Source organism: Elgaria multicarinata, chromosome 5 (genome assembly GCF_023053635.1).
Source record: "Elgaria multicarinata webbii isolate HBS135686 ecotype San Diego chromosome 5, rElgMul1.1.pri, whole genome shotgun sequence".
Taxonomy (NCBI): domain Eukaryota; kingdom Metazoa; phylum Chordata; class Lepidosauria; order Squamata; family Anguidae; genus Elgaria; species Elgaria multicarinata.
In genome coordinates this window covers 68,706,427-68,724,997 of record NC_086175.1, presented here as the reverse complement: position 1 = coordinate 68,724,997, position 18,571 = coordinate 68,706,427, and the positions used below count along the sequence as shown (strand labels likewise).

At 41.7% G+C, this 18,571-nt stretch overlaps 1 protein-coding gene across 1 annotated transcript in view; it reads right to left on the bottom strand.

The window, feature by feature from the left end:
- Positions 1-18,571, bottom strand: part of DNMT3L (DNA methyltransferase 3 like) — a 38,758-nt gene that overhangs the window by 586 nt on the left and 19,601 nt on the right. Inside the window, exons 8-13 of the mRNA XM_063127692.1 lie at positions 17,484-17,568; positions 15,393-15,481; positions 14,521-14,596; positions 11,914-12,053; positions 10,745-10,830; positions 9,816-9,871 (exon numbers count right to left, since the gene is read on the bottom strand). Of these exons, the coding sequence (XP_062983762.1) occupies positions 9,816-9,871; positions 10,745-10,830; positions 11,914-12,053; positions 14,521-14,596; positions 15,393-15,481; positions 17,484-17,568 (532 nt within the window). The remainder of the gene's footprint in view (positions 1-9,815; positions 9,872-10,744; positions 10,831-11,913; positions 12,054-14,520; positions 14,597-15,392; positions 15,482-17,483; positions 17,569-18,571) is intronic.

Genomic DNA, 18,571 nt, shown 5'->3' with positions numbered 1-18,571 from the left:
GGCTGGGATTGCAGCCTAAAGCTGCGACCCTCCTCTTAACACTCTGCGAGTTAGTTCCACCGAATTCAGTGAAAGTTACTTCTAAATAGACATGGGATTGCGCTGTAAGGGGAACGTATCCCGCCTTGCAGCAGCAGCTGAAACCCATACAAACAAAATACAATAAATAAAGGGATCAACAAGAACCAAACAAAACAACCACTAACCAAGCCCCATTTTGTTCAGAATGTTTCAGGCATTTTAGAGACTTGGTGATTTGGATCAACAGCTATTTCTCACCCGCCCACGTGTGCAATGGCAAGTGGAAATACTTGCAATCAAAACTGGCTAAGAGGAAGTGAAACTAACTTTTATGGGATCATAAAGTTGTTAGTTTTATGTATAGAGACCTTCCACTATGGTGCAATAACAAAGGAGACAGTACATTTGAGCATATGCAAAGTTCCTTATATATAGTTTGTGATTCTCCCCTTCCCCTTGGAGTGCCATCACACCTACTTTTTTTTCCTGGTATGCATCCACGATTTCCACCTCTGTTTCATTACCACGTCAAGCGCTGGTCACTTATTTCGCCTTGTTTACCTTTTGTCCTGCACCAGCTCATGTTTCCTGATATCACCACTGTGCTTGCCCCACTCTGCCCCTTTTCCTTCCTCCTCCAGTTCATTGGTTCTTTGTGGTTGATGGACATTGTAATGGATGTGGGCACCTTCCTCCCCACACTCTTTTTGTTGTCTACTGTTTTGATGATTTAGCATTTGATCGTTTAGGCACTGTTTCTCCCTTTTGAGGGGGACTAATAGCAATGAGAGAGCAATGAGAATGGGGTTGGCGCAGTGGAAGTCCGTTCGAGTAAATCAGCACGCCCTCCTCTTTCATCAGCAAGACTGCCCTTCAATGAACACGCCTCCACAAAAGCGGTTCGTTCTGACATAGCGCAAGGACGGCAATACACAGGGACAGAAGAGCGTTTTTATCCCGCATGGAAGGAAAAAAAGGACTGTCCCCGCTCTAGAAAAATATGGAAAATGGAGGGGAAGAGTTGAGACGACTGCAGGACAGGGACAACATTGTATGTGTGTTGCAGGACAAAACAGTAAACAAGTCAGGACAAAGGTGCGATAAAACGGTGGTGTGATGGAGCTCTTGATCTGATGAAGATATTTCAGGCAAACAGTATGTTAAATTAGAGCCTCTTTTATGTTAAAAGAAAATAAGTATGGATTACCTACAGTCCTGGCAGCTATATCCAGAAGGAAAGGATTTACTAATGTTCCCCTCCAGAAAGGACATCACAGTAAGGGGAAGAGCAGCCCTGGCTCTATTCATTGGCTAGAAAAGAATTGGGTAGGAGGAATACCCTGGTCCCAGCATCAGCCAGAGGACAGCTTTTGGGTTGGGTGTGTATGTGTGGGGCAGTTTTACATTACTGTCATCAGTAGTAATTCATCTGATGGATTTTTCAGTCAAAAATTGGGGTGTAACTCTTCAAAATAAATAAATCTTCAAAATAAATTCCTTGACACATTATGCTTCTTATGTCTTTATCACTTTTACAATACTTTAATAAATAAATAAAGTAATTTAATGAAATTATTTTCCATCTTATCAGCAATTCTCATGTTATGGTGTCTAGTTTCAGTTCCTTATTTCAATTCCTGTTTATTTCTTGATTTTATCTCATTTTTACTGTATTACGTATGCCGCCTACAGAATGTGTTTTAGTTCGTTAAGATATAACAAATGTAGACATTAGTAACTGTGATCAAGTCAGACCATATGTATTGGCTTGTCTCTTTTATAGATTACATTCTTTCAATATGATACATGGCGTGATCGGAGGCCCTTCCTGAAATGATCATAAGGTTTGAGGGGTGGCCAGGCCCCCATCTATACGACAACGGGATTGCTCCTCATTAAATATAAACCCGAATTTTCATTGGTTCCAATCTAGACAAAGAGCATCACACTGCAGCAGCAACAGCAATTTATTTCCTGTTTGTTTATAGTGCAGTTATTAATGCGCACATGCGCATTATCGCATCTATGATGCTATAGAGTAGAGCCGAATGAAGCTATAAATCTTACCTGCGGAGCTCCGCAGATTCATAGAAGAGGAAATGCGAGTGGGCAAAGGAACGAGGCAGCAGAGGAGGATGCGAGCGGGGGACTGAACATGTCTCCTGTCTCTCACTGCCCATTCCCCCCTCTTTGTTTTCATTTTAAAAGCTCCATCTTAATTCAACATCAAAACGGCAGGAAGGAATGAGGCAGCCAGAGGACGTGATAGGTGAGAAGCCAGGGAATCACCCAATCACTTTGTCCTACCCTCAAAACTCTGCCCACATGTCAAAATGCGATCTAACTCCCCAAAGATGCATAACCATAATGTGGTGCAAACTCGGATGTGATCTATAAGTCGCGGTAAATTGCGAATGCGAATATGTACATTATCGCGTTAAAAACCCAGCGCTATGGCGAATGTTAGGCTGCATCATGTGTCCTGAAATGCGAATCTGAGCATTTAGGTTGGGGTAAACAAGCTGTATAGAAAAGTCCTAGTATAAATTCTCTCTGCTTGGGTGCACAATAAAGATCAACTGTAGTTATTCCTGTTTTGTTCTCATCTAATAATATGACCACTTTATTTTTAAAATAAGATTCCTACCTATGCTATGACCTGGATGATATCTACATAAAGAAGTATTTATAGTAGAGCTACCTTACTAACTTTTGGCTTATTGAGATAAGCAGAGGTCAGAGGTTGCTGAGTATCCAATGCAGGGCAGCTGGAGCTTGGAGGTGATCCTTGCCTCCATCCATGGACGCCTTGCATTTCTGTTAGATGGGTGATTTTGTCCATCTAGCCACAGGGCTTCTGAGTGGAGGAAGGAGGCCAGGAAATGCATAGGAAACTGGGTAACACAGCTTCCCTGGTCTCCTCTCCTTCCCATCCTCAACACTGCCAACTTTTCCCCATTTCCAAGCATGGGGAAGTAGCTGGCGTGGAGAGAACTGTGCTGACTACGAGGGGGCACAGTTTCTGGGCTCCAAGGTCAGAGCTCTGGTTCCAACCTCTGATACCAGAAAGTGAAAAATCCTAGGTCCCCGGGATGCTGTATAGAGGGCATAGGATTGTCCTCGCCCTCATTTACCTCACTTTTATATGACCCATTAACAATCATCTGGGCATTGTATGAAAAATATTTAGACCATAAAATATATCAACAAGCAAAATGAATATGAGATTAAAAACAAGGGTTAACTTGAAGCCTCCTCTTTACCCAATGCCAAAAAATGAGAGGGAAGGCCAAAGGAGATCTGAGCCATGGAAGTTCTAGCTGTTTCCCGTGGGAGAAATATTTTTTCTTCACAATCCTTCCCCTATTTTGTTTGTTTTAGCAAGTAGTAGCAACTTGTACATTAAAAGCTGAGAGCTGCTTGCTGAGTCCACTTGTCACTGCCAATGTAATGAAAGCCATTTCAGCCATTTTAGTTTACAATGTTAGTAGTAAAATTAGTAATACAGGCATTTTATTTATTGCATTTCTATACCACCCAATAGCTGAAGCTCTCTGGGTGGTTCATAATTTTGATGCTAGAATGAAACACTGGACACCAACTTTGTAATCCTGGATACACAGAAGGAACAATCCTATGTCTCCGAGGGTATTTTTGTTTCATGGCTCCAAGCTTGGGGCCAGGAAACCGCACTCCCTGCCCCTTCTCAGCCAGTGCAGAATGAAGTGTGCTGACTGCTGCTACAAGCTTGCAAATGTGAGCTTGTAGGGGGTAAAAGGGGATGTCCTGTGAATGGGGAGAGGAGGAGACGGGATGTAGGGCTATGAGGGATCCCCCTTTGCGAAGCCTCCACCAGACAAGCGAAAATGCCCTTCTAGCTTAAATGCAGAATGGGAGGCACATTCCTCCAGGTTTGGAGGCTTAGAGTATCCAGGACAGATCCAAGAGGATTGATGGCTGGGGCATGCTGCAAGTTGCAGGACTTTTTCTATGTAAACATACATAGTGTACTGGTTTGTCTGCCTTAGGTTAGAAACTATAGAACAGGGATGGGCAACTTCTGGTCCTCAAGATGTGTCTACTACATCTCCCCTCAGCCTTCACCAGCATAGACAATGGTGGGAGTTGATGGGAGTTGTAAACCAAAACCTCTGGAGGGCCACAAGTTACCCATCCCTATTGTAGAGGCACCATTAATTCCTTTATGGTCTCTGATCTCTTCCTCCTCCCTCTATATTTGTGCAAGATTATACAATTATAAATTGTGCAACCAAAAGGTGTTGCAGAAGCATTCTTGGGGTTGCAATTTTCTCCATCTAGCTATGTGCATCGTCCTGATTGATGGATGGTTGTGGGATGTGCTCCCAGCACCAAACTGGTGATCAGCGCTGTCAGCTTTGTGATGGCACTTGTCACCTTCTAAAGGACACACACCTAAGCTTTAATTGATGCTCTGAAAATTTTCCAAGTTAACCATATGGTTAGGACTGCATATCCAGTCCCAAGCCAGCAACAGATGCCGGAGTACAAGAAGCAGAGTCACAGGTGAGGTGAGATGAGAATTGTATACATAACATCATGTTCTGACTATGGGACCAAATCCAGTAGGGTATGTGAATCTGCAGCTGTGAAATAAGTGTATTCTGAGGTATACAGAATAAGACAATGGCAATGAGATAATGAGCTGCATCACACATAATCCCCCCCCCCCGCTTTACCTCTGTGTTTTTTACCTCCGATGCATGAGCGCGTCAAGCTTATGGTCCCAATATGTTACTCTTCCACTTCACCCCGCCCCTTCTCTTTCTCCCTCCAGTTCATTGGTTACTCCTTTCCCTGCTTTAACAAGACATATACAAGGAGGTCCTGTTTGATGAGTACTTCAACCAGACCACCTTTCTGCCCGGCAAAAATGGAACGACCCTTTAGTCTGGCTCTTTGGGGCATCAAGGGAGTACAATCCTGTCTCTACAGAGATTTGGGCATTGTACGATTTTTTAAAAAAGCTTTCGAGCCTGGGATGCAAGGTTTGGGTTTTTTTTATTGTGGCTTGGAGCCTGTTGCTGGGAGAGATCACTTTTCCCTGCCAGGACCTGATGCAACCCATTCAAGCCAACAACAAGACTCTTGTCACAGCAGCACTATGCGGTGGCTTAAGGGCGCATGAAACGCACTTAAGGAAAATAATCCAGACTTTTTAGGCGTTCTAGGAAAAGGCTGGGGAAGAGGCGAGGTGTCAGGACAGGCACTGCATCATGTGAGTGCACATCAGGCATGGTGAGAGTGCACTAAATTGCTGGTGTGATGGAGCTCAACAAACATCTGTTTTGAGAGACTATTCCTACATTTGTACTCACATACGCACATAGGGCCAGTGTCGTGAGTAGGCATGGTTGGGCCCTGCCCAGGGCCCACTGACAAGAGGCCTCTGGAGCTGCTCTCCTCCTTCTCCTCCTCTGCAACCTGCCTGTTCACCTGCCTCTCACTCTGACCCAGACAACTGTGGTGATGAGAAGGGGGAGCACTAGATACCACAGCCTGCTTGCTCACCAGCTCTGCTTGTCAAGCAAGGAAGTGATGAGAAAGAGGAGGAGGAGGAGGAGGAGCAATAGCCGCTGGAAACAATGGTGGTGAGAGGGTAGAGTCACTGGGGGAGGGAGCCCACGGAGGGGGTGTCTTGCCCAAGGGTCCTCAGAAACCTGGAGCCAACACTGCAGGCACACATAAACAGAAGTAGGTTACTGTTACTGATTATTTTAGGAGGGACAAGAGAGGGAGTGTATAAGATATACGTGATTATTTTGTCCAAAGAAATCCTGAAATCAAATGAGAAAAATTTGAATGGCCTTCTGCGTTACTCTTTGTTATAAAGGCACCTTTACGTGGCGGAAAGGGTCACAGTAGAGTTTATCACTGGAAAATGTTAAAAAAGAAGTTGGAATTGACATGTAATTATTTCCCCCCAGCAAAACATTTTTTGTTTTTTAAAAAAGCTAATTCTGGATCCAGTGTAAATTATGTCATGTATTTTAATTAGCATGCAGCCAAACTCCTCATTCCTCTGTGAATCTCTGGTTTTCTTGGAGCGGTGTGAATGCTCATATTGATCTGTTTCTGGAAAAATACCTGACGGAACGCCTCTCCTGATTGTAAGCCTATGCGGCAGGGTCTTGCTATTTACTGTGTTATCTGTACAGCACCATGTACATTGATGGTGCTATATAAATAAATAATAATAATAATAATAATAATGGTCACTATGTTCAACATCTAAGGTCCTCCTCCAGGTGCCTACTCCGAGAGAAGCTCGGAGTGTGGCAATGAGGGACAGGGCCTTTTTGGTGGTGGCCCAAAAGGAACGATCTCCCTGACGAGGCTCGCTTGGCACCAATGCTGCTATCTTTCCGGCGCCAGGTTAAGACTTTCCTCTTTGCCCAGGCATATGGCAGCACATCTTAATCACCCACATGTTTAGTTTTTTAACGGTTTTTAATGCTTTATGTGCGTATGTTCTGTGTTAAATTTTGTATACTCGTTTTTATCTCAATTTTAGAATTTCTGTAAACTGCCCAGAGAGCTCTGGCTATGGGGGCGGTATATAAGTGTAATAAATAAATAAATAAATAAATAAATAAATATTCAGGTCTTCTCACCAAAAGCACAGTGATAAATCTCTAACACACATTGTGACCCAATTCACTGGGTCCCAATGGAACTAAGATGCTACAGTTCAAGTGCAATGTGATTTCTTTGGAAAGCAGCCCTGTGTGCAAATTATATTCCAGAAGATATCTCTTAAGCAATATGTGAAATATGTGGTTGTGCAGTCATGGGGGACCTTAGCGCATCAGCCAGGTCAGACCCTGGATGTCTGTAACTTTAAGGGAATATATTTTTCATCTCCCCAAGAGAACACAGTTCAACAAGTCATTCTGGATGTTCCTCATTTGTTAAAAACTACCCTGTAAGTTTGAAGTATTTCAAAGCAGCTGCCCTTAAACCAAAGCCCACCAGGAAATCCTGTTTCTGGAGAATAAGGTTCCACTGTTGACCACATCATTAGATAGGCATCTTTTTAATGCTTGCATTTTAAAATTAATATAAACTTCTAATGAAATTTGTACATGAGTTAATTCCTAATGGCAGCTTCTCCAGATGTCATAGCACAAATACAGGAAGCTGAAAAGGAAGTATCTTGCAAAACAGTACTATCTAGTGTGGGTGTTTGGTTTGTGCTGCTAGTTCATTCAGTCCTTGTGAAGGATTCTCCATCAGATACACCCTAAACAGTTTGTTATAGTCCAATGTATGGAATAGAAACAGGTCACGTCCTTCGGTTTTATCTCATTGTTAACTTCCTTTAGAATCCTTTGATAATTCGTTGATGCAAGAGGTTGGTCAATCACCTGTTCATGGGTGACATCTGATAGGGATTTTTCAGGATTAATTGAGCCTTTGCCATTTAGGTGGATAATCTCTTGATCTGTTTAGGTTCTGGCTTGGCAATCCATGACTCTACTTCGCCTGCCCACATACATTCAGGTCTAGTCCTTGGACTCTTAGGGCTTCACATTATCACAGGACGTGCATCTCCCAAAGCAGAACTGCCAAGCACTAATGTGCACATATGCATGCATTAAAAAAATCCAGGGAGTATTTAGGCACATCAGTTCTTAATTGTTAAGATACAGAACTACAAGGTACTAGGAAGTAAATAATACATGAACAGCTGATCACTAGCTTTGGCTCAATAGTCTAATTTATATATTCTATATAAAAGGTTTGGATTGCAAATAAGTGGTAGCGTGCAATGGATTGCTTGTGTTCATTTATATTTGTTCTCAGCAGAGTACATCACAATGAAGAACGTTTCAGCTTAGAACGTGTCTAAGCTGACTTATTTTTAGCATATTTTCTCATGATGGAAAGAAGGCAGAAAAGGGCTTCAGTCTTGAACTCACTAGAAATATATGTTCCAGATGAAAAGGTCTGACCCAGCAGCTTGTTTATGCTGTTTCTTCCCCAAATAGACATCTATGGTTTGAAAGAGTCTGGAATTGTACAAGGTTGCAAAGTATAGCCATTTATAGTGCAATCCTAAACAAGTCTACTCAGAAGTAATTACCATTGAATCCTATGCATGTTTAGATAGAAAAAGACCCATACAACTGGGGAATGCTACGAGCTATAGGCTCTTTTTCTGACTAAACATGCATAGGATTGCACTTTTAGTTGTTTTTTTACGTTAGTGAATCCCCCACATCCAAAGATCCAATTTGAATACAGAGATTGAGTACAGATGTTTATTCTTCTATAGCAATGGGAGCGGTTTCCCCTTTATTCCACCACAGCATTACTTCTGATTTATAACTGGACAAATGTATTTATAACTTGACTAATATATAATTGTAGTGTGTGTGGGGGGGGGAGGGGAAGCATTGTTTGGGGTAAGGGAAGATGGATCATTTTCCTTTTTTGAGTTGCTTCTCCCAATCCCATAAGAATCAATGGAGTTCTGCAATTGATTTGGCAAGATCATACATAGATTCTAGTCTAGAATCAAGGCAAATTCATCTGGTCAGTTTCACTGCACTTCAAAAGAATGATATAAGTGCATGTGTAGATAAAACCCATCCTTCCACATATTAATGAACTTAATAAAACAACTTGTTTTGAAATTGCATCACCAGGCACAGATAGGTAAAGCTGGGCAGGGGCTCTTCTTTAGAGTGCTGCAAACATTTGCAAAGGTCTTGCCCAGAGACTATGGAGGTATGCCCCTCCCCAATGAACACAAAAAGCAAACATACTTTCAGTAGGAAAATGACATTCTCAGCTTGGTCCTCCAGGAAATTGAGGTTTTGGTGAGCAAAAAGCATGAGCTTCTACACTTCTAGAAATGTTAGCTCTGTTTTTGAAACACCTGTTTTAACATACACTTTTCAACCCAGGCAGAATATTTTAGGATATACTGTAATTCAATAATTCAAAATTGATATTCAATCCTGGGAGTTTGGACATAAAAAAGATCAGTATAGCCACTTGATTGGAAGATCTGACAAATAATTTTATAGATGGTTGCCTTCTATGGGTACGAACACATTGAATTAAATCATTTCAGATTCTCTCATGACAAAATAATCTTTATTTCTTAAAAAATACTCTTTAAAACCCTTGTGCAAGTACAATATGTCCAAATGGAAGCATTTTTTTTCATTAGAATATTAGGAGACATGAGTTGTGATAATTCTTCATATTCATGAGGGCATGCAGAAATCCTTGCATTTAAAGATTTACAAACACTTTTGCTATTATAAATAAGTCCAACATCAAATTGCATCCACCAAAAACAGCAACAAAAAGAAACAATATGATTTCTGTACGTGCCTGATGTAAAACCAATTAAACCAATTTAAATCAAATTAAAATACAGTTGCAATAGGAATTACATGAACAGTCCAATAAAATTGTTAAGGCAGCTTGCTAACTGATTAAAAGAAAAACAACCTGGCCTGCTCTTATGCAATTAAGAGCAGCATGGTATAAATAAATCAAAACAAATAATTTCTCACCATGGAGATAATTATAATTAACTGTTAACTGTTAATGTTTGCACATCAAGATACTATTAAAGGCACAGCTGTGATGGCAGGCAAGAAAGTTGGCAACCTTTACGATCTTTTGGTCTGGAGTGTGAAGACTGTCTTATGGAAAAGCCCTAAAATATTCTTTCAAAGGAACAAAAAACTCCCTAATCAGAGTAGCTGGACGCTGACAGAAAATTCTGGTTCTACGGATGGTCTTTGCCAACAGAGATGAATCCATGTACAAGGATGAAGCAGAATATTTGCTGGAGAGGAGAAACAAACAACCAATGTTCTTGCAAGAAAAATAACACCCTCTACCCCAAAATATGCCTGGATCTCTAACCTGTGTAGTTTAACACAGTGAATAGATTTTAGCAGGCTTTAACTAATGAAAGATAGGCCCCATTAGATGATGCTATTATAGTTATTTCTCCCTTTTCTCCCGGGGCCTGTTCAAACAACACACTAATCCATGATTGGGCCCCTAACCCTTTTGCAATAAAAGGTTAATGAACTTGTTTAAACTATGGTTATGTAGCCACTATGGTTAGGAATGGTTCACACGACACGCTACGTCATGATTCACATGACACAGAATCATAGAATAGCAGAGTTGGAAGGGGCCTACAGGGCCATCGAGTCCAACCCCCTGCTCAATGCAGGAATCCACCCTAAAGCATCCCTGACAGATGCTTGTCCAGCTGCCTCTTGAAGGCCTCTAGTATGTGAGAGCCCACAACCTCCCTAAGTAACTGATTCCATTGTCGCACTGCTCTAACAGTCAGGAAGTTTTTCCTGATGTCCAGCTGGAATCTGGCTTCCTTTAACTTGAGTCCATTGTTCCGTGTCCTGCACTCTGGGAGGATCGAGAAGAGATCCTGGCCCTCCTCTGTGTGACAACCTTTTAAGTATTTGAAGAGTGCTATCATGTCTCCCCTCAATCTTCATGGTGCCCCTGATAGACATCCAACCAAGAGAGCTTGATTAGCTGGACAGAGGTGTGAACTTTCTTTGCATGAATGTATTCTGCATCCATACTCTATCATGTCTCCACCTTTGAAATTCTCTACAAATGATTTGGCTCAAAAAGAAGATGCTGCATCATGGCAAAGATTTCTGAGAAACAAGTTGCTCACCTGTTAACAGATGGGATATTGCTCCAGATGTGTACTGCATTCTTGATGATGTCTCCATGTTGCTTATATTTGAGCACTGCTTCCACCTTTTTGAAGGAACAAAAACATACAAATCTCTCAAAGTTTGAACTAAACTTCTCATGCAATGCCAAGACCACTTCACTAAGAATGTACTCACATTTTCCAGAAACATTTCAATGATTGAAGTCTGTGACAGGCTTCAAAGGTGATAAGCATTGGCTCAGAAACAAACCGGGGGCTAATGCAGATCAAACAGTTTTGGAGTATCTTGCCCTAAAAGGTGGGCTCCCATCAGCATCCTGGGCAGGATCTACACTACTGCTTTAAAGCGCTTTATAACAGTTGTAAAGCGCTTTAACTGCTTTAAAGCGCTATAAAACTGTTATAAAGCGCTTTAAAGCAGTAGTGTAGATCCGGCCATGGTTTCAGAGTTCTGCCCTGGCTTTAGTTTTCAAACTCTATTCAAAAGCAGTATCATATAGATCAGAGTGGACTGATCTATATGACTGTTGCTGGACTGCAAGTCCCATCAACCCTCACTACTGGTCCTGGTGATTAGAGGTGAAGGGAATTGTAGCCCAACAACATCTGGAGAACCACAAGTTGCCCATCCCTGATAAAGTTTTTTTCCCAATAGCCAGGGGAACCTGGCACCCTCCAGATGATTTGGAGCAAGTCCTGATTATGTTGGCTGACATCTGGAGGGCACCAGGTTGCCTATCTTTGCAAGTCATGACCAAAGGACAAATATGCTTTTTCCAGGAAAGTAGCAGCACTTGAAACGTCTGAGGTCTGGGGAAAGATCTGTATACAACTTTGCTTGTCCCTAATGTCTATTTTGTTGTGTTTTGAATGTATTGTAAGTCACTTCAAGAACATGGTTTAGTAGGAGAGTATAAATTCTCTAAATACGTGCATACATACATGGATTGGAAGCAACTTTGCCACCACAGTCACAACATGATGCCGGTTATAGACATTATGAAGTGAAATTCTGCATAAGTGGAAATGGGAATTGTTTACGCCATGTAATCTGTGCTACATTCAGTTGCAACTGTAGATGGATCCATCTCTATTAAATTATGTTTGTATGTATTGTAAACCATTTTCTCATTGCCTTCTGGAAAGCATCTTGTTTTTCTTCTTACCTGAAAAAACCGAGAAGCTGTATCTCTGTCCTCTTCGTCAAGAACGATGTTGTCTAAAAACAGCCAGAAAAATGGCTTGTTGCTTCTTTCTGTGGGTCTCCCATACTGAAGTATACGAAAGTACTGGTAAAAGTACCAAGCTTAAGAGGGTAGGGATAAGAGAAAGGCAACCATCAGAAGGTGGTCTTTGAAAAAGCTTTGGAAAGTAGGTTACAATCCTTAAAAGAAAAAGTGACAAACACTAAGGGCACAATCCTATGCATGCTTAGACAGAAAAAAGTCTCATAACTTTTTTGGTTGGCTGGAGAATGCTGTGATTTGTATTTAGGCAGACTTTTTCCTGCCTTAATATGCATATGATGGCACCTTATTTATTTATTTATTTATTTATTTATTTATTATTAATTACACTTCTATACCGCCCAATAGCTGGAGCTCTCTGGGCGGTTCACAAAACCCTAAAGCACCTTTCTCAGTTGCTTACGACCTTATGAAATTTGAAATGAAATAGGACAATATTTTGGACTCTTATCTGACATGTAATTTAACTTGGCAAGTTATCACTTTGGATTTTTCCACTTTTAGCAATAAAAGAATAGATTTTACAAAGACATTAAATTATAAAACCAAAAGTGTGACTCTGCATCGATGTCCTATCTTCAAAGATAGATTCCAAGCTGCGGTAGGGAGAAAGCCATGGAAGATCTGAGGAATATACTATTCTGTCTCTTTTGCAACCACTGAGAGTGACAGTCAGGGACTGGACACTTAACTAGACTGGGGCAATTCACTTGCTGTTATGTAGGAGCAATTCAGCCCAGCTCTTATTCCTAGCAGCACCAGCCTGAATGCTGTCAAGACTGCAGAGCCCCAAAGCAGTTTAGGGTGTGATATGTATAGATAAGCAGAACCCAATTGGAGACTGAACATACCATTCCTTACAAAAAAATCCAACAACCCCTGTGTGTCTTATATTATACCTAAGATGTCTTGGCTAATTGTTTCCCCAGTCTTACAATGTGATCCTAACCTTAAATTATGGCCAATGGGTAGAAAATAGGATTGGATTGGGCAGAAAATGGGCAGAAAATAGGATTCAATTGCAACTACATGCCTTAAACTAGTGCAGCAATAAATTGATTTCTTTATTTGTAAGTTTTATATCCCGCCTTTCCTCCAAAGAGCCCAAAGTGACGTATATGGTCCTTCTCCTCTCCATTTTAAACTCACAACAACCCTGGGAGGTAGATTAGGCTGAGTTAGAGACTGGCCCAAAGTCACCCCGTGAGCTTCATAGCTGAGTGGGACTAGACCTGGGTCTCCCCAGTCCCAGTCCACTACACAGCACTGGGCTGATGGCATCAGTTTAGTGGATTCATGTCAATATAACAGTACCACTGTGCTGACATTATTCAATACCAGCGTAACCATCATGCTGGCAGTGCAAGGGGCAAAAATGGGTGGGATTGGGATGCGGCAGAGGAAGGGAAGAGCTTAGTCAGAATCCTGTGTTGACTCAGAGGTCAGTATGGATTTCCTCCTAACAATTGGGCTAAGGAACTGTCTGGTTGTTATGTTGGGAATAGCATTGACAACTGATGCTCTCTGTATTTGGGCTGTGGGGAGACTTGGGCCACAGCTAGACCTAAGGTTTATCCTGGGATCATCCAGGGTTCGCCCCTGCCTGAGCACTGGATGCCCTGTGTGTCACCTAGATGAACAGGTTTGACCCCTGGACGATCCAGGGATAAACCTTAGGTCTAGCTATGGCCTTGAACGCCTGTCTGCTGGAAGCCCTGTGGCTCTAGCCCTCCTAATCCTTCTGCTATAGAGGTCTGGACTAGGTAAGGCATTATCAGCAGTTCTTTGCTGCCTTCCTGCAACGTATGTGAGGGAGGTACGTGGGTGGGGGGAGAAGGAGGGCGGTGCATGGGGTTAGGGCAGAATCTATGCTACTGTTTTAAAATGGTTTATAACAGTAGCGACAACTGTTGAGGCCCAGGACACACTCCATAGGCAGTTTTCAAACCGTTTTCAAAGTGTCATATCTTGCTTGGTGTAGATCTGGCCCAAGGTCACTGGATCATTTGGCTATTGACTGGTGCTTTCAGTACATGTCTGACGTGAGCATGGTTATAATTGGCGCATGGTAGCAGTGACACCAGAGACGCTGTAGAAGTGGCTGCCAGTGTTGCTACATTCCCTCGTTCTCCTATTGATATTGCTTTGTTTTCAAAGTCTGGCTAGAAGGGAATAGCATTGAGGTGATGATATGCTGCCATTTCAGGCCTATAGGATCAGAATATCTGACTGAAATCCTGTGCACAATTACCATGGAGTAAACCCATTGAACCTGCTTCTAAGTAAACATGCTTAGCATTGTGATGCATGGCTAACAATCCTATGAATAGTTACATGGAAGTAAGTTTAGCTGAAATCAGTGGCAGTTATTCCAAAGTAAATGTTTATTTAGGGCTGGAGTTTGTCTAACCTATTTTAGAGAAGCGTGGAGATCAATCCAATAAAAATGTTAAATCACTTGGGATGGAACAGAGCCACAAAATTATTAATAATATTTACAGTTTTATATACGTTTGCATCTCTTACCAGAAGGATGTTGATAGGACTTTGCAACTGGAGGAGTTGAACCAAAAATAAAATCGTAGGGCCCCCAATCTTCTATCTAATCAATAAAACAAAACGTCTTCAGAAATTTGGGTGGAGGAGAGAGTCTTTCATATTTTAATTTTATACTAGTTCCTTTAAATATAGATGATGTTTTAGAAATGCACCCGTTTGCTTTATTGACATTCAAATGAACATGGCTAGGAAGTTATGGACAGGAAAAAATTATCATTAGACCTGACCTTGCTGACTAGACTATCTTTAACTCTGTTATCTGTACAACTCCCATTAACGGCATAATCCTATGCATATTTAGACAGGGAAAAAGTCCTTCTACTCTCAGCATTCCCCAGCTAGCTATGCTGGTTGAGGAATGCTGGGAGTTGTAGGACTTTTTTCTGTTTCAACATACATAGGATTAAACCCTAAAATTAACTCTATTAAATTGTGGGCATTGTTATTAGTGGTCATTTCAAATCCATTCAAATCCGTTGCTAATTGAATTGATTAAATAGTGTGTTTAGACAACAGCTCCAATTCAGCTCTAAATTAGGTGTGCTTAAATCCAGTAAAATAAACAGACATAAGTACATCTGATTCTCTGTTCAATCGTAGCTAGAATTTTGCAACCCTCACCCCTCCCCATATCATGTCAAAGCTTTAGGGACAAATCTCTTATTTCTCTAATATAATAATCAGTTTGTAACATCTTTGTAGTCCCTCAAATGCCATTCTTTGACTAACAGCAAATCTGACTTCCCTCCAGTTATGTGCAATTGATACATTAGGAACAGAAGGTATATTTAATATAACATAATGAGAAATATGAATTGTACAAAGACAACTCTACTTACATGTGTCCGTATTACATCTGTGACATCATCCAAAAACTTCAGTCGACCATTGCCCATGCTTTCCCCAAGAAACCCAAAGCTTCTCAGTTCTAGAGAACAGGTATGAGATACGAGGAACTGCATTAATACCAAACAATATTGAGCAATATTTAATATTATGTATGTGTGTCTTTATTGATGAGTTGTTGGATACAACTGGACAAATCTCTCAAAGCAGGGATGTAAACAGAGGGGTCCCACAGGGTTTAGTATTGGGACCAATGCTTTCCAACTTGTTCATAAAGGATCTGGAATTAGGAGTGATTAGTGAGGTGGCCAAGTTTGCTGGTGACATCAAATTATTTAGGTTGGTAAAAACACAAAAGGGACCGTGAAGAGCTCCAAAATGATCTCTCCAAACTGGAAGAATTGCATAAATAGGGCAAATGCGGTTCAATAGTATAAGTCAGTGTAAAGAGTTGCAAGTTGGAGCAAAAAAATTCTCAGTTTCACATTTGCGCTGATGGGATCTGAGCCAGCGCTGACTGACCAAGAAACAGATCTTGGTGTTGTGGTGGACAAACAACATGTTGACCCAGTGTGCGGCTGCTGTGAAAAAGGCAAATCCCATGTTAGGCATAATTAGAAAAGTAATTGAGAATAAAACTTCCATTATCATATTGCCTTTATAAAGATCTATGGTGTTACTACATGTGGAATGCTGTGTACCGTTCTGGTCACTGCACCTAAAAAAGGATATTGTAGCATTGAAAAAAGCACAGAAAAGGGCAACTAAAATGATCAAGGGGCTATGACTTCGGCTATTGAGCGGTATAAAAATGTAATAAATAAATAAATATAAAAAAATATGAGAAAAGGTTATAACAGCTGGGATTGTTTAGCTTAGAAAAAAGGCAAATAAGGGGAGACACAATAGAAGTGTACACAATTATGCATGATGTGGACAAAGTGGATAGGGAAGCATTTTTCTCCTTCTCTTATAGAGGGGTAATCTTATGAAGCTAATTGGTGGGAGATTCAGGACTGATTAAAGGAAATACTTCTTCACATAGGGCATAGTTAAACTATGGAATTTGCTACCACAAGAGGTAGTGATGACCACCAATTTCGATGGCTTTAAAAGGGGATCTGACAAATTCATAGAGAATAAGGCTATCCATGAAACTAGTCCTGATGGCTATATGTTACTTCCAGGATCAGAGGCAGTATGCCCATGTACCCCTGTTACTGCAGAGTATGACCAGGAGGCATAGGTGTATGCAAGGGATGTGCCAGGTGTGCCCAGGCACACCCTAATAACTCAAGCAATAAACGCCAAATTGAGGGTGCCATTGAGTAGGGATGCAGATGCAGTGGGAACAGCCCTCCGGCTGTCCTCCAGCTGCTCTGCCTCCACGCCGAAGAACCGCTGCCTCCAAGAGAGCACCATTACTCCCAGCAGCAGGAGTGAAAATGAATCACTCTACTGGGAGCCTCTGCTGGGAGCTGTACTTCAAAGAGGCCAGGAGGAGGGCCCCCACTTGCTAATATCACCTCATAAGCCCCTCCTCTGGCCAATATCACCACAAAGCCCCACCAATGCCGGGGCTTGAGTTGGATCTCCTCATTCGCCCCTCACCTGCAATGGCCTTCCTGTAGTCTGGCAAGCCAAACACAGAGTAGGGCATCAGTGTCTACAGTGTTTAATAAATAAATAAATGAATAAAAATAATGTCCTTTATGACTGAGTATTCAATAAATGTTTGTCTTTAAAAAAAAAATCCCTTGGGTGCACACCCTAACGAAATGTGCTGTACATGCCTATGGCAGGAGGGTGCTCTGATACTCATGCCCTGCTTGTGGGTTTATTTATTTATTTATTTATTACATTTCTATACCGCCCAATAGCTGGAGCTCTCTGGGCGGTTCTCTCTGGTTGGCCACTGTGTGTAGAGAATGCTGGACTAGATGGATCCAGCAAGGCTTTTCTTATGTTCTTATGTCTTTGCAAAGCAAATATCTCCTGATGGCCCAAGCAAATGTACTAGGCCACAGACCATAGGCGAAGGGAAAATACATTTGCTTGCAAGCCTGTATTTCCCACTTGCTTACCTGGTGTGATATCGTCAAAGAGGGAGAGCACGTGGATTGGTTTTCTCTCCCATGGGGACAATAGTGGATAGATCCAATCAGCGTTCTGACACAAACAGTAAAAAAGACATGTTTGCACAATGTGCTTCGTTTGTTTTATTCCCCAATTTTAGGGTGACCATATTTGGGAAACCAAAAAAGAGGACACCTAGTGTGTGTGTGGGGAAGCAGCTTTCTGAGTCCTGCAGAAAGTACGTTATTCCCCCGCCACCTTAAAGAACCCGATTGGAGTGGAGGAGGGGAAATGATTTCATTCTGCACCACCACCATCCACTCCAATTGGGGCCTTTTCTATAATGTCCACAAATGACCCACTTTCCCCTTTAAGACCTCAATTGCTTCCCCCATTGGTGGGGGAATGACGTGCCTCAAGAAAGCATGTCATTCCCTCCTGCCATGCTAATGGCAGCCTTAAAGAGGAAGGTGTGTCATTCCAGGACATTATTGAAAATGATAGAAAATCCCCCCTGACACCATGGAAAGAACAAAAACCAGGACAAATCCGGGGAAATCCTGACACTTGGTCACCCTACCCAATTTATCCAATAACAACAATAATTACAAGCCACGTGGATTTTTTTTTAAAGTATTATATGATTTTTGTTATTAGACATATTTACATGTGTATAAGAAGACTTTTCAAATTGCTGCTCCAATTGGTTGGAGCAGCAAAAGTCTGTTCGACCAGCTCAACACAAGACCGTTCGTTTGACTGACAGACTCAGCAAGCTGGAGGAGAACTACTCCCAACAAAAACAACATAGCGTGAGTACAGCAATACCCGGGGACAGAAGGGCATTTTTATTTTGAGTGGAGAAAATATATCACACTTTCTCCACCCTAGAAAAAGACTGAAAATGGAGGGGAAGAGGCGAAGTGACTGCAGTACAGGCACAACGTCATTTGAGTATCACATTTCAAAACAGAAAACCAGGCAGGATGAGAATGCGATAAAATGCTGGTGTGATGGAGCTCTATATTAGGGGCGTGCATCAGATTCGGCTGAAGCCTGAACTGAATTGGGCTCCTTTGGATAGTTTCTAGTACTT